The following is a 23,153-nucleotide window of genomic DNA, read 5'->3' on the forward strand; positions in this document are numbered from 1 at the left end:
TACCCTGGTTTTAAATACAATATTTATCTCAGAACTGCTGAGACAAGTCTTGCATATCTTCTTCGGGCAAAGCGCCCCAGAATTGTCTTGCTTTTTATTGGTATAGATGACAAGATCATGCTGTGATTTCTAACACCCCAGGCTGTGATTCCTGGATGCTTTTCTGTGCAAAAAGGAGCCCTGTGCCCAAGGGAGTGCTGTCTGTGTGTGCTCTGGAGTGGCATTTTTCCACAGAGGTCATTGATTTCATGTCTGGAAAGGTCATGGATTTATTTCACAGCCTCAGCAGAGAAACAGTTTTTATGCCCGTTCTGGCTTATGTGTCTCCTACTCTTCCTGTAGCTGCTCACCACGGTAGAGAAGAATTTGCTCCAGAATATTCTGCTGTGGTTTTTTGTTCTGCATATCTGGAGAAGTGCTGCATTTAATCTTGAGTGGGAGAGGTCAGACTGAGTTTCACACACTTGGTTCAAAGAGCTAATAAGCGTGTGTAAAAGTCTTGCAGAGCGGGACTTTGCAAGTGGCAGAGTCCTGAAGCAGCAAAGTGCTGTGGCCATTTGGTTTTATGTTTCCTTTTGTGCATTTTCTTTTTACTGAGCTTTCACGCAGGCAGAAATATGCCCGATGTGTAAAACCTTGAGGGGATCAGGCCACGTAACGTGGAAAAAGCCATAGATGTGTAGCGGGGAAGGCTTGTGTGGGACCCAGCTGTGAACTGCTTGATGTGACTCTCAAACCACGGTTGGTGCAACCACTAATGTAACGTGGCTTTTTGTATAGTGGCGCATTTTTTTTGGTATAGTGGCGTGGGGTTTTTTTGTATAGTGGCGTATTTTTTTTTTTGTATAGTGGCGTATTCTGTAGTAAACTTTTTCTTTCCCTTCATCTGGAACAAGGTTGAGCTCGCAGCAGAGGAGCGCCGGTCTGGTAGGTAAGAGCTGTATGGGTGTAGCTGCTTTTGCCGAGAGGCAGGAGCTGGAAGAGCCTGGTTTTGTCTGGGAATGACACACCCGGCCTGGGGAGCACTTGCCCTCCCCTCTCCCGTCCCCTCCTGAGACACTTTCAAGCTTCTCCTGCTCCCCAGACTCATCCCCGCCGTTTCACACGCTCCGACTTTGTGCACGGTTGTGTGTTCTTTTGCCCTATTCCCGTGCAAACTGAAATGTAATTATTTTTTCCTATTAGTGCGGAGGAAACGCGTAGCTGGATTTGGGTCCGGGAAGCGAAGGTTTGCAGGCTCCGCGCCGCCCGGCGAGCGATCTGTCTGAAATTGCAGCCTTTGTGAGAACCGCTCAAGCATTTTTCTCTTATTGGGAGGTTTCGCAGGGCAGGTTCACGTTTGGCTCAGCTTTTGAGCCTTCTCTGCGTGTTTGTTACCGTTCCCTGCGTAGCCTCGTGTGGGTGGCGGCCTTTCCCACGCGGGTTAGGGGGAAGCTTAAACAAAAAAAGGCGTTTTCGCGGGGTGCGACGGTTCCCGTGGCGCTGAGGCGGGGGCGCTCGCAGGGCGAGGGCCGTGCGCGGCTGCCGTGCCGGGGCAGCGCCGGCCCCGCCGCCCGGGCTGCGGGCGGCCCCTGGGCCCCGCGCCCCGCCCCGCCCGGCCCCGCCCGCGGCCGCCGGCCCCTCGTTGGCGGCGCGGCCGCTGCCGGCTGCCGTAGCCCCTGCGCGGGGAGCCCGTGCCCGCCGGGAGGCAGAGAAAGGCGGCGCGGCTCGGGTTACAAGATGGCGGCGGCGCCGCGGTAGCTGCTGAGGCGGCGGAGCGGAGGCAGCGAGGGCCCGAGCCGCGGCGCCGCGTCGCCCTCTCGCCGTCCGGGAGCCATGGAAAGCGGCGCGTTAAAGGCCCCGCGGTGCCCGTGAGCGGCCCCGCTGCTCCCCCGCTCCGCCCTCGCTCCATCGCCCCCGCCCGGAGGCGGAGCGGGCCCGGGCCTAGGCCCGGCGCGGAGGCCCGCGGCCGGGGCTGCACCATGTCGGACACCCGCCGGCGGGTGAAGGTCTACACCCTCAACGAGGATCGCCAATGGGACGACAGGGGCACCGGGCACGTCTCCTCCACCTACGTGGAGCGGCTCAAGGGGATGTCGCTGCTGGTGCGCGCCGAGGCGGACGGTGAGAGCGTGGCCGGGGCGGCGCGGAGGCCTAGGCCGCCCGCCGGGCCTGGGCTTGGGCCCGGGCCTGGGCCTCGTCCCCTTCCCCCCCGCACCGGGCCCGGGCCTCATCCCCTTCCCCACCGGGCCTGGGCCTCGTCCCCCCCGCACCGGGCCCGGGCCTGGGCCTCGTCCCCTCCGCCGCCCGGGCCGGGCTGCTGGTGGCTTCTCCCCTCCCCGTGTTGATCAGGGAAGCCCTCAGAAAGTACTGGGGGTTTTCGCCTTTTTTTACGGTTCCCGTCAAAGTTTCCTTCCCCCACGCTCCTCGGCAGGATTCACCACCCTGGCCCTGGAGTTTCCCCTCCCAGTTGCCCCTAACAGGCCGCATCACCTTTGACTGAACAGAGATGAAGTTGTTACATGTGGCGACATCTTGTTGGCTTTCGAAGTGCTCTTTTCCTTTTCTTCCCCTTCTCGCTACTGTAAAAAGTTGTTTGTTTCCCCTAGGAATGCACCGAATGTATTGGAGTTGCGTGGCGTTGCTCATGGCTTTTTGCGCTTTAAAGTCACCTTAAGGGTCTCTTTTGGAGGGGGGAGGGTGCACGCTCACCACTTTGTCGGCCGACAGGTGCTAATGTGCTAAATAAACCACCAAAGACTGGTATAAATTACTCTGGAGCTGTTGCCAGGATACATACACTGCTTGCATACACAAGATAAAGTCCCTGGGTTTATAGTATCTCGATGATTCACTTCTGAAGGACGGCTGAAGGAAATAAAAGCAAATGGCCCACGTGGCTTCAGTGGGCAAAATTATTTTTTTATGCCGGCCAGCGTGTTACCTGGTGCAAACTGTGTAGGTTTGCTACACGGAGTTTAAACGAGCTGGTTGTTGCACCAGGTGTCAGTAGAAAAAAAGCAGCTCTACAGAGATTGATCTAAATTAGAAGAGAAAAATATGTATTAATATGGGTATTGCTGTTGAATTTTGTCTTATCTGGCTTATTCTAGGAAATCGTGTTTAAAGGTGATGGTTTTCCTGGACTTTCTGGAAGATATGGATTAAGTTGAGCACATGTTGGCTGACACATTGGTGGTTGTTACGAGATACGTGGAGATGTTTGTTTTGTTAAAGTCAGTAAATATCTCTTCATACCTTTTCCAGGTTCTCTGCTGTTAGAATCGAAGATAAATCCAAATACTGCATATCAAAAACAGCAGGCAAGTATTATTGCTAGACTTTTTTCTTCTGATTACTGATGCTGAGGAATTGTTTTATGCTCAAGCTAATTGTGATTTTCAGGAGCAAAGTGAAGCAGCGTGACATGGAATTGTCGGTGGTGTTTTTCAGAGAGGTGAAAAACTTAGAAGCCCATTGAGACTATAACACTTCACATTCTAGGAATTTAAAACGTGTGTCTCCTAAAAAACCGTTTGTGACTTCAGGGTTTGAAGGGACAATTGTGCAATTTGGACAAATACTGAATCATTACAGGAGAAATAGAAACATATATGTGTAACTTTTGTCTCTCATCCCAGGCTGTATGAAATAATTCCTGCATTAGGAAGGCAAAATTTTGGCCAGCTCTGTTACAGCATATTTACTTCTCAAGTTCTTTTTCTGGAAATAACAGGGAGGAATTTGGTTTTTGTGGGACTTCTTTCGTTGTTGCTGGTTAGTTTTTGTTTTAAACCTTGAAAACTTCTGTTGTCCTAAGTAAAGCGACTGGTGTGGTGAGACAGACTTGCAGGAGTGCCTTTCCTGGGGAGCCGTGTTAATAGCCCATTTTTATTTAATCCACTTTAAAAAATAGCTTACTAAATCTATTCTGCTTTTATTGCTTTGTCCTGCATTAATTTTTAGTGTGTCTGCTTACATTGTTCTCGTGGTTATTACTGTTTAGTTGGGGGTTTTTTCCTGTTCCTTTGTTCTACAGTAGATTCTCTGTTCCTTTCATTCTGTGTCTTATACTGCTTTCCATCGTCATGGTATCCAGAAGCGTTTCACTACTAAAAACCAGTAATTTTGTGCTTCCTAAATCATGAAGAGGCAAATCTTTAAGGATTTTGTGTGTTTTGGATTTTTTTTCAAACTGAAAGGTGACAAGTTATGGCCATTTGAGGGAAGACACTCTGTGAACCCTTGAGCACAGCTTGGCTGATGTCGGCTTAGGAGCGAGTCAGAGCTTGGGCCCAGCTTTTCCAAAGCCTCTGTTTTCTGTGCTTTCCACTTGTCACTCGTTAGGTACTGGTGGGTTTAGGTGGAGGACGGTCGCATGTTTCCTCGGGCAGCTGTGCTGAAGAGGGAGGACGGTTTTTATGGAGCTCTGCGGGGTGTGAAGTGAAGAGCCTGGAACCGCTTCCTGTTCAGCAGAAGAAACCAATACAGAGTGACCTACAGATGCAGATTGTGTTGCTGCAGAGCTTTAAATTGCTTCCTTTTGCAGCCTGTTTTCTGCAACTTCATAGAACTAATGATTTGGTAGTGACTTCAGTCATTGCCATTTTTCTCGTGGATGTCTTTGTAGGTTGTAGTTTTGACAAACTCAGGCTGAGGTTTATTTTGGTTGACTTTTGTTACTGATTCTAATGCTTTTATGCCTTTGTGGCTGAAAGGTTTGCTTCACTGTTCACTCTTTTGAAGAAGTTTGGTTTTGGTTTCATTTTTTTTTTTTTAAGAGGAATAATGATTGCTGATCTCCAGAGGTAGGTTCTAGGTTTATCTAATCCCTGAAATCATACAGATTTTAGTTGACAGAACTTTGCCCTCACATTTTACCTGTTGCCTTCTTAGTGGAGTAGCAAAAAGCAGACCTTAATGTAGTATTCCCGTCCTTTTCTCAGTTGATGAGATTTTAGTCTCATCTCTTAAAGATTGTAACATTCAAACCTGGGAGCTGCAGGAGCAGATACTATTTAAAAATGGTGGAGAGATTTAGGCAAATACTTTAGGGAACCAGCGGTGAAACAAGATGGTCTTTCCTCAGTGTCCCTACTTGGATGTTGAAGTCTGTTACATATGTGGGCAGAAGACTCTGACAGGTGCTTGTAAGTGAATGGCAGCGTTTAATTGCAGATTTTCATTAAGGTGCTGATCATCTTGGGTCTGGGGAAAGCTGCAAGACGGTGCATCTTGATGGGAAGGAAATGTGCCCTGCCTACGCATCTGTCTTCGTGTAAATCACTTGCTTGGACTTAACAGGTTGTCGCCTAAATTGTCATTTGCATAACAACATTGTGCAAAAAAAAAGAGAAAAGCAACTGCGTTGTAGTTGCTGTGTGTCAGTCTGACTCCCAATGTTATACTGTTTGTGCTAAGTAGTGCTATAACTGTACTTTAACTAGGGCTATAAACAGGGCAGGCCTGGGATCTGCCTTCTCGAGTCGTGTTGGTGGTCACTGGCGTTCACGCAGGATTCAATTCTGTCAAGGTGTTGGGCGTACTATAATCCTGATCCCTTTCTCAACAGAAATAGGGCTTGGATTGGACACGGGTGCCAGGCTGCTCAGCATGAAACATAAAAATATCTCTGAGAGCCTGGAGAGCTTTAGGTACCCTGGGTTTTGGGGCAGAGGCTGTGAGAGCTCCCCACCTCCAGCAGATACCGTGTTGGCCAAAGGGCAGGCTCACCAAAGGGCAGGCTGGCATGTGCTCTGGAGCAGTTTACACAGTTGTTACCACACCCGTTTGGTGTTCCACCCTCTGCTTGAGGTTATTGTTCCCTGGCAAAGCTGGCAGAAGAGCGTGTCCTCAGTGAGAAATCACGTGGATCCAGTCATGTGCTTTGTTCCTCCACCTCCTCAGCAGGAATTCTTGGTTGCGTGGCTGTAAGACTTGAAACTGCTACAGAAATCCTTGCGGTGCGCTCTGCCTTCTGATGGTAACTCTCCTTTAGGTGCTCTGTCCATTTTCAGATCTCCAAACGCTGTGTTTTGCACAGAGTTGCCATCACTCCTGTGACAACAGAGCAATTTGCTTGAGGCAAAACCTGCGTTACTTGAGGGCAGGATTTCCCGGGTTTGCAGGGGTGCTGTTAGAGCCAGCCCGAGCGGTTCCCCAGGGCTGCTGCCCTCTTCACCACTGCGTGATACTCACATTAGATGTGGGAACCGATTCAGTTGAAGTACCTGGTACGTCGTACAAGCCCAGTTGAAGTGCTCGCTCTGAAGTGGCACCTGCAAGATCCAGCCGTCCGTGAGCCGGGGTGAGGGCGGATGGCTGGAACCAAAACCCTCTCAGCTCTAGGAAGTTGCACCATTTGCGCACGTGAATTGGAGCCCAAGTCGGGGAGGCTACCCAGTAATGTTGGTGACTGGAGGATAAAAGTGCAAGTGTAACGTAGGACGCTGTAGTATAAACAAACAACTCACCTGAACAGAATTTAAACCCTAGTGCAATGAGCTTGGTTCTTTCCAGAAAAACTTTGTTTCTATAAAGGAATATGTAAAAATGAGAAAGGAAAAAAAAAATGAGCTTGTGCGAATGCTGTTGCTCTTTTTGTGGCCCATGATTACGTTTTGGGAGAAGGAAGCTGATCTGTTAGTAGGCATTTATCAACAATGTTGCTGTAAGAAAAATGTGTCATGCTAAACTGGGTTTTTTTGTTGTTGTTAAGAAAAAGAAAAATGCAAAGATAAAACCCCTGAACCCTCAAATATGCGTGTTTGGTTGCTAAGCTTAAAGGTATCACTTGGGATATTTTGTTCGTACTAAAAGTGATGCACAAGGTAAAGACTTCCAAGCCTTGATAAGCCCTGCAGTAAATGCAGGAAGTAAATTACCTTATTGACCATTAAGCGTCCTAATAAAACCTCATAAAACAGCCTCCTTAGTCTATTCTGAAATTGCAGCCAGTCTTCCAGATATATTGTGCAAGTGCACAGATTGAATTGAGAGAGACAGTAGTAACAGAAAAAAAACCAGCTTACTCAAATGAGAATACTTGTTGTCGAGGTGTTGGTAACTTTAGTGCAAACTTAGGAGTTTTATATTATTCAGGCTGTATGTCTTTTGATTCAGAAAATAATATTTTAACATGAGTTAAACATTATTTCTCACATTGCTAAGGCTGTATTAAATCCTTTCTGAGGAGGAAACCGTAATCTTGGGTTTTTTGTTTCTACTTTATGAAATACGGAAAGACTTAAGCTGTTATATTGCAGGCTTTCTTAATTACAACGTGTGCATTCCCTTTTCAAGACTGTTGGCTTGGAAGTATGTTACAGAAATACTTTTATAAGTGTTTGGGATATGAAAAAGGTATATTTAAATATATAGTACGTAAGGTGGTCATAAAATAGCAAAAAAGAAAGGTGATGTCTCTTGTGGCAGAACAGGTAATGTAATATTTCAGTGGCTTATGTTCTTTTTCAAGAAGGGTAAGTTAATTACGATTATTTCTTCTTTAGACATATCACTTAATGGAATAGAGATTAATATGCAGTGTAGACCTCTTTCAGAAACAATGGTTTTTTTGTCTTAAACAGGACACCCTGATTGTTTGGTCAGAAGCAGAAAACTATGATTTAGCACTGAGTTTTCAAGAAAAAGCTGGCTGTGATGAAATTTGGGAAAAAATCTGCCAGGTACAGTTAACTTGAATTATTCTGTTTCTTCCAGATGTTTTATTGTCTTCTGTGACTTCATGTATTTGTGCTGTAATTTTTAAACCTACTTGTAAATTGAGCACGTATTTGCCATTATTTTCTGGGGCTTTTCTGTGCAAGATCTGAAGGTGCCACTGTTTAGAACACTAGTTGTTGTTTTGATAATTGAATTTCATGCTTTTGAACAATCGTATTTTTTTCATCAAGACCTAAGTCTTATTGACTGTCTGTGTCATAAGGATATTTCAATCTTCATTATTTTATTATGAAACAGTTTAGATTTTACATTTTCAACTTTGGAAGTAACAAATCAATGGAGTTGCACCTGTGTGTATTTAAGAAACCTGGGCATTCATGTTGGAATTTATCGTAACGTCAGATTTTGAAATGATGCACTGTAAAACTGTTAACTAAAGAAATATAGAACTTGGATTTCCCAGCATCTTCCTTTGAAAAAAACTAAGCAATTTAAATACATTCTTAATCTTAGCATGTTTGGGAGTATAATGTCTTCTCAGCCAGGTCCGAAGTTCTGTTCTTGTCAGGAACCGATCCCAGTAACCACAAGTATATGCGTCTAATAAATAGTCCAGGGTTTAAATCGGTTTTAAATAGGGGCTGATGCGATGGCCGGTCCGAGAGGGAGATCTTCATGTGACCAGTGTAAACTATGAGCTTTGGGCTCTTTCATCAGACTCCAGAACTCGTCCCGCTTTGTCATAGAATCGTTTGGGTTGGCAAAGATCCACAAGATGATTGAGTCCAACCGTTCACCTCCCATTGTCACTAAACCACGTCCCCAAGAACCTCAGACTCATCGTTCTTTGTGAGGGAGTTCACAACAGGAGGTTGTGGATTCTAGAACTGGCTCAATGGGGCAAAGAAAAGCAGGAGATTGATGAGCAGGATGAGGGAAGGAGGTAGATGGGCAGACAGAGTGGAAGGAAGGCGCAGAGTGGGGCGCAAGCGCTTCCCTTGCGTTCAGTTTTAGTGTTTGCGATGGTTTCCTGCCTTTGTTCTTGGTCTTTTTATTATGTTTCAATTAATGCTGGTGTTGCTGTGGGCTGTTAACTACAAGTTCAAGGCTTCATACCCTTCTGTTTGAGACACCAGAAGGAGGTTTTGTTAGGCTCTTCTTTTCTTTTTATATTTTGTGCCTGCCTTCAAGGTGCTTCAGGCTTCTTGACTCCACAGGGCTTTGGTTTGATTTGATTTTTTTGACAAATGTACTGATGAGGATAATGGTAGCGACTGTAGAATTTAGAGGCAGCAAACTTGCTCCTCTGCACAGCTGGACGTTTTCCAGGCCACCGAAGGTGTAGAAGTGCTCATGCACATGTTATTTCACTTATCGACTTATTTTTCTGTATGTTTTAGGATGGCACAGTAATTGTGTGCGCTCTCTTCCTAGGTTCAAGGTAAGGATCCCTCGGTGGAAGTCACGCAGGACCTCATTGAGTCAGAAGAGGAACATGTAGAAGAAATGCCCGAAACGAGTCCTTTGATCGACCTTCCCGCTTGTGAACTCAACAAACTTGAAGAGATTGCTGACCTAGTTACCTCCGTTCTCTCCTCGCCCATCCGCAGAGAAAAGCTGGCGCTGGCCTTGGAGAATGAAGGCTACATTAAAAAACTCCTGCAGCTTTTCCAAGTCTGTGAGAATTTAGAGAACACCGAAGGCTTACATCATTTGTATGAAATTATTAGAGGGATTTTGTTCCTCAACAAAGCGACTCTGTTTGAGGTGATGTTTTCTGATGAGTGTATTATGGATGTTGTTGGATGCCTTGAGTACGATCCTTCTTTGGCTCAGCCAAAACGGCACAGGGAGTTCTTGACCAAAACGGCAAAATTTAAGGAGGTTATTCCTATAACAGACTCTGAACTCAGGCAAAAAATCCACCAGACTTACAGGGTACAGTATATTCAGGACATCATCTTGCCGACACCATCTGTTTTTGAAGAGAACTTTCTTTCTACCCTCACTTCCTTTATTTTCTTCAACAAAGTTGAGATTGTCAGTATGTTGCAGGTAAGTGGTTTTTCATATGGTGTGGATGGGTTATGTATAGATACCTCTAGCTGTAGCTTTGAAATTGGTTACAGCTCTTTAACATATTGTAAGTCAATCATTCGTGCTTTCATCTGCAGAATGTTTTGTGTGCTTCCCCTTGTTTCTGATACCTTTTGGTTTTTATTTTAAAAATGGTAAATTTCAGGTGCATATATTAATATATATTTTTAACAGGTTGTAAACAGTTAGAGGTTCTTCTCCTTGGTTCACAAGCAACATACACTTTTTGAGCTGGTTTTGAATAGATATTTAGGGAACAAGCAACTTTTTGTATTATGTGTCAGGGACATTTGTGACATCTTTAAAACAAATTCCGAGCCTGGTTCCAAAGAGCGTGTTCAGAACCATTCCTGCGATACTACTGTTACTTTGTGGTACTAATTTCAAGTGTTCATGTTGTAGTATGAAGTAATTTTTTTTCCCTTCATACTGATATCCGAAAGTAATAATAAATAACCAACATGTTACTATGTCAAAAAACGTACCGAATACTTGGTAGTCAGAAGCAGGCTTAAAAATTGAGCTGGGCGTGACAACCAAACTGGAGCGTGGAAGGAGCTTTGCGAAGAGCTGTGTGTGAACTTCATGGCGTTTGGGGTATTTTGAGCTCATATTTTTTGCGCAGACTAACGTAGCAAAATGTTTTTATTCTGTTTCTGATCCGTACGTTTGTGTAGAATAGGACATGACAAAGCTGTTGGTTTTGTTATGAGTGTGGGTAGTCTCAAGGAGAAAAGAGCAGTGAAGTTGTGGAAGGAGAGTTGCACTGGAGAAGGGACGTTGCCATAAAGAATATTTCCATAGAAAGCAATAGAGAACTGGAACAACATCAAAACTACAGAATTGCTTGAATAAGCTTTTGGGCTTCTCTCTACTTGGTTGAATAGCAGAAAGAAACTAAAAAGTAAATCCCACTGGCAAAATTGATGGCTTTGTATGTGAATAAATATTTCCCTTTTTGTTCTTCTGCAAATACTACTTTTCTAAAACCAAATTCAGTATCATTCTCCTGAGGCTGCAGTCTTGCTTCCATTTAGAGATTTTTTAACTGTATGAACTTCTGTATTTTTCGTGTAAGTTTTACTGCACCGAATGGTTAATTGTGCCTTAACAGAAAACTGATTTCTTGTTACCTCCAGTAGTTGCTGAAGAAAGCTCTGAAATCCTCTGACAGTTCTTTGCTACTCTCAGTCACTGCCATCTTGGCTGTAGTAGAGTAGGTTTGCCTCTCTCTTTTAAGCACTGCGATCGAGACGTGCGCATTGATTTACAAGTTGTTGATGCCGTACCTCGTTTGAGCTGCCTTGATGAACTAAGAAGAAGGAGAGATGTTCTTGTAGGAAAATTACACAGTAGCGTGGACCTGGAGTTCAGGGCTTTTGTCGCAGTTCCTGGGTGTGTAAATCAGCTTTTTGTTGTGGCCCAAGAACTCTAAAGCTCCTTTGAGTTTGGTGGACGCATCGGGAGTCTCGTTACCCTAAATAACACTGGCAAAGCTCCCCAGGAGTGTGCAGTTTAGAGCAGTAGCAGATTGTGTTTGCGGCAGTAAAGCTCCTTTCTATGTGCGGTGGATCCCTGGGCTGCTGCCGCTGAGAGCAGCCGCGTGGGACACGGAGTGAGCGTGGCAAACAAACACACATCCATCCTCTGCTTTCGGACGTCAGGCCCGCGCTGCACAGCCTTGTGCACGCAAGAGATCTCTGCTGCCAAGTGTGCTGCACTGGAGATTTTCTAACCTCTCTGTTAGTGGCTGTGGTATGGTTATTTTATTTTTAACAGGCTTAATTAAGCTGTTAGAGCCAGCAAAGCTTGGAATAAACTGCTAAGTCTGTGTTTTGCACTGCTGGTGATTCCAGGTATTGTTTGCTTGTAAAGCGCTTCTTTTCCCCGCATCTTAAAATTTTTAGGGAAAAAAAAGTTGTGTGAGCCTTTGGCTGGCATTCCTGTAGCTGTAAAAATTCTATATTATGCTAGTCTAATAAAGTGCACGGATTTTAGTGCCAGCACACAGAAGCGTAGAGAACTAAGCACCTTCCTCCTTGTGCAATGTAATGTTGATATACATTTATTGGAATGTTGCTATTATGTTCACCTTTGTTCAATGTGTAAGTAAACTTTATAGAGCTGAATCAGTACAGTGATGCAATATTCTGTAATGCTGTAGCGTAACATTACTATTTGCTTTAGGATTTGTATTGTATTTAAAAGGTAACAGAGACATTTGATTTGGGAGAACGCCAACACTTTTCCATGTGAAGGAGAGCAGAGAAATCAATGTACAGAAAGGGCAAGAGGTGCCAAACAGCTGAGAAATTATGATGGTCACACTGGTTTTCTTGTATCTCTTGAGTATTAAGCGATGGTGTAACTGAAATGCTTAATGAAAAGTGAAATGTTGTCCTCTATATACTTAAAAATAAGTCTCTCTTGGTAGTGAAAAGCAAATAATAATTAAAAAAATTTCCAGATGGGAAAAGCTGAACTTCCTGCAGGCAGGGGACCTTATTTTGAGAGCACAGTTAACGTGGATGTGGCTGCGGCAGCTCGTGCCGTGTTAATCTCGTCACCCTCGCATGGGGAGGCTGACAGAACGTTTGCAATGCTGCAGATCCAAAATAGGGTCCCTGGTGCGGGTGTGATGTCACCAGTGCTGTAAACCACAGCAGAGGAGGGAGGGAAACAATCCGCTCCGTTCTTCAGCCATGGGTCGTTTGGAGGCAGATGTAACAGACGTAAGGACCGTCAGTGCCCAGCTGAGCGGGTGGCTCTGCTCTCCTCGCCCTGTTCGGCTGCACAGATCCAGCGCTGAACAGCACATGGGGAATGATCTCCCCAGTGTGGGATAAAATCTGATAAAACGGAGGTGTGGAGAAAGGAGGAGGGGAAAGAAAAAAGAAAAAAAAAAGAGGGGAAAAACAAGCTCATCTACCAAACCTACTAATGCATGTTTTGCTTGTTGTTTTTGTTTTGTTTTGTTTTTTCTAATGACTGAGCAAGTAATTAAACACTGTAGTGAAGCTTACGTTAAGTTTGACTTTTTCTAGTGTGGGAACCCATAAAGGTCAGTGCTTTAACTTTGAAGATGCATCTGTGTTAAGTCGTGTTCTTCTTATGTGTTACGCAGGAAGATGAGAAATTTTTGTCTGAAGTTTTTGCACAGTTAACAGATGAAGCTACAGATGATGACAAACGATGTGAATTGGTGAGTGGTTTGGGGGTTCTTTGAATGCTGTAAACTGTGGAGATTAAGTAGAAATATTGAAACTGTTGTGCCAGTTCTGCAGTCACTGAGGTATTTCTGTAACCCTGGGATCGTTTCCAGTGTAGCTCAGTCTTCATTTATGTACTTGCTAGCGAAGTATTTCTTGCAAAGTTCTGATTTATTTGTTCTAAATAATTAATTGCTGAGGACGTACTAGCACTAAGCTGACATTCTAAACTTAAAGCTGTGCCTTCTTCCAGATACTCAACATACCATATCACTGACATTTGTCATACAAACACTGCTTTTTTCACTGTACTTTACTCATTCAAAAATATCTCTCAAGTCCTATGATTGAGAAATACCAGTAATCCCTTAATATACAAACATGATTTATCCTTGAATATGTTTATCTGCCTTGTGAAAATCTTGCATTCAGCAAGGGAAGCATCTTTGTTCTTTCAAAACAAAGGCACCCACACAAGACTGTAAATCCATCACATGTTAGATGTGAGAAAATAGCTACAAGGTGACCGTGTTTCTTTCTGAGGCGAATTTCAGCCTCTTCCATTTTTTTTTGTTGTTTTCGCTTTGTTTTGCTTTCCTTTGATGTTGTTGAAGGTTCAAGGAGACAGGACTAGAATAATACCATTTCCTAGGAAGGTACATCCCAGCCACTCCACAAACTCTGATAGGAATTGTAAGAGTGTCCTACTTTTAGAGACTTTTCTGAATCAAATCCACCTTAAGTTATTTTTTCCTATACGATAGGTTAACTTTTTCAAGGAATTCTGCGCGTTTTCTCAGACATTACAACCTCAGAACAGAGATGCGTTTTTCAAAACTTTGGCAAAGTTGGGAATTCTTCCAGCTCTTGAAATTGTAATGGTAAGTGAAAACTTAAAGTTGATTTTAATAAAAGCAGAAAACCTCACCGCCATCGAGCCAGTTTTTCTGATCCACTAAGCACCTTCGTGTAGGTTTGACTGGGCAGTTTGCTCTGCTGGAAGGTGAAGTTTATTGAACGTTCAGGATCCCAAAGATGTCCCATTTTCAGAAGCAGCCTGACTTTAGGGCTGTTATTATTGCTACCTTGCATGATGGAGAGGTCTCTGGTGAGCACAGTCCTTTTGACAATGTAGTCTCAAAATGGAAATATATTCTTTTGTTATTATGTGGCAGCTTGATTTTTTTTTTCTTGTGTTGGAATACTGCCAAAGAAGTATTTTTAGATAATCTTGAACTGTGAGCTTGTTGCTATCCAAAAGATCACTTAATCCTGTCTTTTCAGAGGTGTAAAGCAGATTAATCCATCCTGATCAGCAATGTGAACACAACTGTTTTCACTCCTCTGGTTGAAACAGCTGTTGCCGCCTGACCACTGCAATTCATACGTCAGTGCTGTCGTTACTCAGAAACCACGAATTCAAGGGGTTTTATATTCTAGAGTAACAACCTGTGGAGTTACCGAAGGGTATATTGACCGTTATGGAAACATAAGAGTCATGTAGATGATCAGTGATGAGATGAACTCTAATCTCATTATTCTTTTCTGGGACTAGACCAGTCCAGATACTTCACGTTACGTTAATATTTAGGCTTAGAAATCGTACAGTCACCAGAGAAAATCACGTGCCTTAAGGTAAACTATTAATTCTTGTTGCCTGTAAGTGAATACAGAAACTTTTGTACAAATTGATTCGTGTGGTTGATCCTTTTTTACAAAACCAGTAAACTCTGGATAGCAGGTACAGAATACTTGTGTCTTAAATACTGTAGCAAGTAACACCATATATATGTTTTCTGCCTAAATAAGGCTATCAAATTCACAGAAATCCTTGCATTCTTTTTGAAGGAGGGAAATACTGGGGGAAAGATTTTGCTCTATTTTTTTCCTGTAACCATGTTACTGCATCTCTCATAGAAACTTTTGTAATAAAATGTTCTCAAAACTTTTAACTCCCTGTTCTTTGCAGCTTTACTTGATAATAGTACAAAACTTGATTCACTCTAATAAATTGACTTTTTTTTTTTTTTAATTAGGGAATGGATGATCTGCAAGTTAGATCTGCTGCTACAGATATATTTTCTTATCTAGTAGAATTTAGTCCATCCATGGTCCGAGAATTTGTAATGCAAGAGGCCCAGCAGAGTGATGATGTGAGTAAAAGTGGTTTGGAGTTTGTTGAATATGCTTATTTTAGAGCGGACCGGGGGAAAAACAGCAGAGCAAACCTCTCCAGCATTTGGAGAACAGCCTAAAAATGTAGATAGTACAAACATGGGAAAAAGTGGGTGTGAGATGTGAGCTCTGCCCAACAGGGATGTCGGCCTAGGAGCGTTGTCCTTGACAAACTCCAGCGTCTGGAAAATCCAGAGTTGCGTTTAGTTTCACTGGGGTTTTTCTGGGAAAATCATCCTGCTGTTGAAAGTGAGTGTTTAGTGTTTTTCTGGTTTGTTTTTTGCAGGATATCCTCCTCATCAACGTGGTCATCGAGCAGATGATCTGCGACACCGACCCGGAGCTGGGGGGGGCTGTGCAGCTCATGGGGCTCCTGCGAACCCTCATCGACCCGGAGAACATGTTGGCCACAGCTAATGTAAGAACACGCCAAGGGGGAAAGACACTTTCCTGGCTCAGCAAGATTAAAAGCCTCATATTTAGTGCTGTTACTGTGGTTGGAGGGTTAAAAAAAGATACTTTTATTCTTTTTTGACATTATATATGGTCTGATACTGAATTTAAACAAGCTGAAAAATAAGCTAACGTTTCCGTTACCTTTTGATAATAAAAGGTGGGGGGTGTGTGGTGTTGTGCAAGTGTTTATTAAACTCAGCAGCCCTGTGCTTCAATGAAATTGTGTATTTGCATCTATGGGGGGTTGGTGATAGCTAGGTTGGTTTCGTGGCTCTCAGATCTTTTCCCAAAATAAAAAAATACATCTTATTTGAGTGAAGATGAAGGTGCAGGACCAACCAGAAAGATACAGGCAGACCTGAGGGAGTTGACAGAATTATTTGTAGGCTGGCTTTTATGCTGCTACTCTTTCTCGTTTAAAAAGAAGTATACAAATGCGAGTATTTAATAAAGTTGTTTTTGTTTTAGAAAACAGAAAAAAGTGAATTTCTCAATTTCTTCTACAACCATTGTATGCACGTTCTTACTGCACCACTTCTGGCTAATACAGCAGAAGATAAATGTGAAAAAGGTAATATTCATTTTTATTTTTTCCCCCCTCCTTTAAGTCTTGTAATGTTTTCAAGTAACTTACAATCCTGGTAACAGCGATAAGCCTGTGGAGCAAATACGTATCTCCTTGATGTGTAACGTTAACTTTATGCCAGTTTTACTAGTACAATTTTCAGGACTATTTATTTGCTGTAAAGCAGAGAGTGTCTTTAGTTCACAGGTACTTTTTTTTGAAAGCTCGTGGAAATGCTGTGATCAGCGGTTCCAGGACTGCAGGGTGCGCCCGGGTCATTAACTCCGAAGACTCATTTTCACTTGGCTGTAGCACAGAAATGCTGGAAGAAATCTGTTGGGAGAAATACACCTCCGAGCTCCTTTAGCTTGTTTCTGTCTTTCTTTTTCCGTCTAACGGTACAAGAATTGGAAACCTCGGTTTGGCACATGCGAATGACACTCACTAGTTTGTCTGTAGTGCTTTACAAACAGAAATTTAACATTATGACAGCCTCTTGAGCCAGACTTTTTTCTGAGTGCTCTTTCAAGAGGTTGAATCAAACCAATACATATTGGGTAAAAACATTTTTTTCATCTTACCGATCTCCTCGTATTAAGTCAAAAAAATGAATGTTTTATGCATTTGATACGCAAATAAAATTTGTGGAATATCCACAGTACTTGTAGTATTTGAAAAACTTAGAATAGGCACTTACCTTTAGTCTAGGTAGGAATAAAGTTCCTAAGTATTTGTGTATTTTCACCTAGTTGAACTGGGAAGTTCGTAATGTAAGCTGAATACAGCAGTCTGGTCTGGCGAGCATTCTGCTGCCTGTTTGTGGCCCTACAGCTCGCGGAAACTTTGGATTAGATGCAAAGTTTGAACAGCTGGTAGAATGGATTGTTTATCCCCATCTTCTAAATATTTACAGTGCTTTGAAAACCTTTTTCTGATTTTTGTTTGTATTTTCTGTTTATCAGATGCAGTAGTTGGGTCCACTAAGAGTAATACAATTTGTCCTGGTAAGTTTTAATTGACCTTGAGTTTTGAAACTTGTCTTCTAGGCTGTGTGTGCTGGGGTTTGTTTTTATCTTTAAAAAGCTATATATATGATGCCTGTATCTTATTTTTTAAATACTTGTTATTGAATTAGATGTAGGAACTTTGCTTCGTTTGAGATGACAGGAAGCCGAGGAACATTCGCATCTGTGTTTGTGTTACTGGGTTTCATTTTTTTCCCTGGTTGCTGTGGCTACTGAAAGTTTCAATCCCTGTTAACAGGGATGTAGCTCAGCTTTTACACTTTGGATTTTTTATCTGTGCGGCTGCTTTTCTGAGCTGTACCAGGAGCTCAGGGATCCTGGACAGAATCTCTCTGCTGCTTCAGGGGGGGTTGTGACAGGGGAATTTAAAAAAAGGCAAATTTGTGTTTCTTGTTTCATTCTGACTCAGTGTCCTGCTTCCCAAGGCAATTCAGTTTGCCACTAACACCATGTCAGGAGCTGCAACAGTGACTGAGCTTGGTGACGATTTGGTACACAGCAGTGCTTTTATTTTTTTGTGTAACTTAAAACCATTAATTTTTCTTGTAGATAATTATCAAACGGCACAACTACTAGCCTTAATTTTGGAGCTGCTTACTTTTTGCGTGGAACACCACACGTATCACATCAAGAATTACATTATGAACAAAGATTTGCTGAGAAGAGTCCTGGTCTTGATGAATTCCAAACACACTTTTCTGGCCTTGTGTGAGTATGACCTGCTGTGATTTCCTTCTTCAGGGCTTTGTCTGCAGTGTGTGCAATGTGTCTGAGTACTAGAGCGTACTTGAATTCAGCATTTCTGTTAATTTCCAATTTACTGCTGACTGGCTCTTTAGTAATTTTGAAAAAGGTAGATGTCTGTTTTTGGTGGGAGAATTGCTGTATGTTTTGAAGCCCACAGTGATGCTTTCAGGTCTTCCTGACAATAAATCCCCTTTGTGATCAGCTGTCTGATCTCCTCTCTATGGAAATACTGACATTTCTTCATAGCGTCGTAAATCTGGTGCTCCTTGTGGAGAGCGGAGGAAATTTTGCGGCCTGCGGTGTTTAAAGAATCGGGCTGGTTCTGGGAGGTGCATACAGGAGTGAGCTGATAATTCAACTTCACCTGTGCTCAAGTTTACTGTCTCTGTATTTCAAGACAAAATTAATGGACGTGATCACATTGTGATGCGCAGGGAAGTCAGAGAAGGAAGGAAATGTTACCTGGCAGCAAATGTGTCGTCTTGAACTTTCAGAAAGTGCTTTTTAATGCTCTTGGGTTGGGGGTGCATCTTCCTCCCAGTAACAGTAGTTTTTTTCAGTTCTTTCCAAGCAAAGCAGATTGGAGCCCTGGCATGTGGTTGTTAAATTCCTTAATTTCTTTCTCTCTATAGGTGCTCTTCGCTTTATGAGGAGGATAATTGGCCTAAAAGATGAATTTTATAACCGTTATATCACCAAGGGAAACCTGTTTGAGCCCGTTATAAATGCCCTGTTGGATAACGGCACAAGGTACAACCTGCTCAACTCTGCGGTGATCGAGCTCTTTGAGTTCATCCGGGTGGTAAGTTCAGCAGCCCTGTGTGGCATCTCAGGTAGAAATGCAAAGCGTCAATATTTCATGTGAAATAGTGTATTACTGCTTAAAATCACAAGCTCAAAATAAGTCTGGGTGAGTGTCCTGTAGATGAAATTCTTCTCAGTGGTTGAATGTATTGTTGCTGGACCAAACTTTGAAGGGAGGAATTAAGTGAAATATGTTCCATGTGAGTAAATCTGGATTTTATTCAGTCTAAGTGAGACTGATTTGACTGTGAATTTGAATGATCACTGTCCTTTAAAGTCCCACTCAGGTGCTTTTTTAGTGTCAGCTTTGAACTGGCACCTTTTCTGCTGTCTCTCAAAGGCTTCACCCCAGCGAGAAAGCATCGTGGCTTCACCAAACCACCACAAATGATTGGGACAGTACTAAGTCTATTGTCCATTTGTGTGGGAAATTTAATTTCTAGGTTTCAGCTTTTTTATTAAAGAAACATCTGATGGCTTTGCATTTGTTCTTTACAATAATGTTCTGACTCTGGCCAGTGGGCTCCTTTTAAAACTAATCTCTAAAGCTTTCTGAACTTCTGTGTGTTAATATTTGAGACTGAAATACAGTTTTGTTCTTGTGCAGGAAGATATTAAGTCCCTTATTGCACATATAGTTGAAAACTTTTATAATGCACTTGAATCAATCGAATATGTTCAGACATTCAAGGGACTGAAGACAAAATATGAGCAAGAAAAAGACCGACAAACCCAGAAACTGAGCAGGTATGACCTGGTTTATATATTCTGAGACTTGTATTGAATGCCATGATGTAGTCTCCTCTTCCTGCAGGTTGTTTTTTCTTTCCTAGAGGAGACAAAAAGCAGAGGGCTGCGATTGTTGGGGTTTTTTCAGTCTTGATGAAAACTTGTTCAGTTAGAGCAATCCCCGTCTGGCTTTCCTTGTGCCCTGGTGTAGTACAGCTCATATTTGTCAGGATATTAAATTCTCAACTGCACTGAATGCACTTGGAGGCATCAGGAGCCGTTTGTGACCCTTGCTGTGTTCTGTCTCTTCCAGTGTTCCATCCATCTTGCGTAGCAATCGATTCCGCAGAGACGCGAGAGCCTTAGAGGAGGATGAGGAAATGTGGTTCAATGAAGATGAAGAGGAGGAAGGTGAAGCTGTCGTACCTCCGGTTGAGAAGTCCAAACAGGAGGATGATTTTCCAGATAGCTATGAAAAATTTATGGAAACTAAAAAAGGTATTACCTCGGTTTCAGCTGGTCAGCGCTGGAAGTGCTTGGTGTCAATACACGGAGTAGCACGTAAAGAGTAGCATGTGCTCTGGACCATAAGCAGGAGTTGGGGTGTTCCATGAAATCAAGTAATGAATTTACTAGCATGTCTTTGCAAGCTAGTTTAGGATTAAAATAATGAGTTAAATTGCTTAAATGACATTCAAAAGCAAGACTTTGTACTTGTGTGCGCTGAGTGAGCAGCATTGCCATGTCCACAGTATCTGTGCCACTCAGTGAACGCTGGCGTGTTTGCGTGAGGGTGGGAGCTGAGATGTTGATTTAAACTGAATTTAAAACAAAACAGTGGCTTTTGCACAGGAATGATGCTGTGATGTGGATTGTACTCCATGGTATCCAGCTGATGCTTAAGTATGAAAATGTTTGTCCCTCAGCTAAGGAGAGCGAAGACAAAGAGAACCTTCCAAAAAGGACTTCAGCTGGGGGATTCAAATTCACTTTTTCCCACTCAGCCGGCACAGCCAACGGTGCAAATGGTGCAAACGGCAAATCCGTGGCAGCTCAGACGTCGCCCGCAAGCTCCAACGGCTCGTCATCGAAGAGCGCGGCGCTGAGCAGCGCGGTGACGGCCGCCAAGGTGGGAGCGCTGGGCGGAACCTGCCGGCCCTGCTGCGTAACCAGACTCGAGCGGTGCTGGGTGGCGGGGTCAGCGCTGCTCTGGAGGAAGGGCCCTTATTTACCTGTCCCTTCATCCAAACCCTGTCTAGCTAAGTCCTGCCTAGTTTGGGGGAAGGTTTCAGGAGGTATTAGGTGGGACTCGAGGCTGTTGCTGATCTGCTGGGCACAGTTTAATCTCGTGTCTTCTGCCTCAGCTCCTCAGCTTTAACTGTCCGGTGCTGCCGTGACACACACGAGATTGGTTTGTTCTGAGTTATGTCAGTGCCCCTGTCGAGGATTTAAGAAGTGCTTTTAGGCAGGTGAAATACAGTAAGTAGTAATTCTGAGGCTGGATCCAGAGGAGAGAGGAGGTTCCAGGCATTTTTTTTTAACCTGGAGGTTCAAAAACATTCTCAAGACAAACGGGTCTTTGAATGAAAAAGGTGTCGCCAAGAAACCTCCTGCAGGCTGGTGTGTCCCGGCAGGGTGCAGGGGGTTGTGTGCTGAAATCGCACATTGCGGGGGAGTTTCTTCGATGTGAGATTTTATTTTTTCATTTTTTGTTTTGTTTTATAATTGGCAGGGAAGTCTAGTTGGCCTAGTGGATTATCCTGACGATGAAGATGATGATGAAGAGGAGGAGACGTCTCCACGGAAAAGACCTCGTCTGGGTTCCTAAATGAAACCAAAACTTTGGAATAAAAACTTTTATTATGGGGTTTCAAATGCTGCAACTGTTTTAAGAGCTAAAAAGAATCTGATGCAGAAAGCTTTCTCCCATGAGTATGTAAGATAATACAAGGAGTAGCAAAAGAAACTCAGTGTATGAGCTAGAAAGGGTTAGTTCTGTAAACACAAAGCTTCCAAGGAACTGAATATCTTTCTAGTAAATAAGGAGGCTGCCATTCAGGCTGCCAAAAAAAACGAAAAAAAAAAAAGGGGGTTAGTATTCACAGGACCTGGATGATGCTTCTCAGCAAGGAAAGTCTCAGGTGGCGGGAGGGCAGGGAGGGAAAGGTATCGTAAATGCTTTTTAAAAAATATTGCAGGGTTTCCCCAGTGTTTAACAGGACTAGGAAAAAAGACTCAAGCTTAAATTTTGAACCCAGTAATCTTAATTTTGTAATGGTGCTGTCAGTTGTGTTCTTTTAGCAATGCCTCTTTTAAAACAATTTTAAGGGAAAACTAACTCTGTTTGCATAAGAACAATCCAGACTTTTGGGACCATTATTACCAATAAAACCGCTTTTCTCATCGTTGGAGGGAGGGATGCTGCAGTTACAGTGCATGTTGAGTTGTTTAAAACAGTTAAAAATCCGTTTCAATTTGTTATTTTTCAAGAGGAGAAAATGGAAGCTGGATTCAAAATGGATGGTTTTGCTTATTTTTTAACGAGACACCTGGTAATATCCATGCCAAGGAATGATCGCTCCCGAAACCTCTCTGTGCCCGGCCCAACCAAGTACCTGTGGGCTTCATGTTGGGGGGAAAAAGCAAATTTCTCTGGTTTTCTGGGTGTTCGGCGAGCTGTGTCTGCTCGGAGCGGGAAAGCGTTTTCCTGCCTGCATTTCCATCGTGTAATTGAGGTGACAACAGGAAACACTGATGCGTTTTTCAGGGCGATGAATTCAGCGGCATTTTAACACCAAAGTCACTTTGGACCAAGACGGAATTCACTAACAGAACACGCTCTTTGGGGCAGAAGCAACAAGCAGCATGAAAGCCGCTTTCTTTAAAAAAATAAAAGCACATTCCACGTAATAGGTGAGTGAAATGAGGCGAACAGTCCAGGTTTTGTTTTCAAGAGCAGCGAGTGAACTGTAAATATTTTAATGTGAGCTTGCCCATATGATCTGAGATCATGATGAAGCGCGAGGAGATTTTCCAACAACAAATGAACGTGTCAGAAATGTTCAAATGCGGAACCAGCTGCAATCCACCACATCGGTCACTCTCTAATATGTGTTATGGGTCCATTTCTCCTGGAATAGTTTAAACTGAAGCAGGTTTCTCTGTTTTGGAGACTTTTGTAGTTAATTTTAATTTTAGCTATTGTTTGGAAAAAAGATGGGCTGTCTGTGTAGATATGAAGTATAGTTTTTTCCATAAAATAGAAGTTTATTTTGTATTAAAAATACCACTGTACTTGTTTTACACCATTTGTATACATGTGGTGATATTAATGCTGAACTGTAAAATTCAGGAATTAAAATGTGACCCTGTAATTCCATAGTTATTGCTTTTGTTTGGTTTGTCGTACATGGTAAGTTTGACTCGGAATTTTAAATGTGGCCATTTTAGAATATTTTTGAAGATGAGTTATCCAGGTAGTTTTAAAGTAACTTGATCCCAGTAGATGCGATTCCCCCTGGGAAGGTGTGAGTTTGTTACCGACAGCGGCAGCTCCTGCGTGTGGTCTTGGGGACACCCGTGTCCCCTTCGCAGGCAGCCCAGAAGGGGACGACTCGTTTTTTGCCGCGGGATGAAACGCCCATCAACTCCCAGCACCGAGGATCCCAGGAAGCGTTTGCT

The 23,153-nt window shown here is 43.2% G+C and overlaps 1 protein-coding gene across 3 annotated transcripts; it reads left to right on the forward strand.

The window, feature by feature from the left end:
• Positions 1–1,669: 1,669 nt before the first annotated feature.
• On the forward strand, positions 1,670–22,851 carry PPP4R3B (protein phosphatase 4 regulatory subunit 3B). 3 transcript variants are annotated; one of them, XM_065631637.1, is made up of 16 exons: positions 1,670–2,103; positions 3,247–3,302; positions 7,569–7,667; positions 9,100–9,720; positions 12,887–12,964; positions 13,736–13,852; positions 15,008–15,124; positions 15,433–15,564; positions 16,071–16,173; positions 17,130–17,171; positions 17,742–17,900; positions 18,572–18,741; positions 19,351–19,490; positions 19,786–19,970; positions 20,399–20,601; positions 21,205–22,851. In XM_065631637.1, exons 1-16 carry the CDS (start codon positions 1,962–1,964, stop codon positions 21,298–21,300), a joined length of 2,460 nt encoding a protein of 819 aa, XP_065487709.1. In that variant the 5' UTR covers positions 1,670–1,961; the 3' UTR covers positions 21,301–22,851. The 3 variants fall into 3 exon arrangements, with proteins under 3 accessions (XP_065487709.1, XP_065487712.1, XP_065487710.1); XM_065631640.1 differs by having other exon boundaries at positions 20,477–20,601; XM_065631638.1 differs by having other exon boundaries at positions 1,670–2,084.
• The last annotated feature ends 302 nt before the right edge of the window (positions 22,852–23,153 follow it).

The sequence above is a fragment of the Caloenas nicobarica genome, chromosome 3 (genome assembly GCF_036013445.1).
Source record: "Caloenas nicobarica isolate bCalNic1 chromosome 3, bCalNic1.hap1, whole genome shotgun sequence".
NCBI classification, from domain to species: Eukaryota; Metazoa; Chordata; class Aves; order Columbiformes; family Columbidae; genus Caloenas; species Caloenas nicobarica.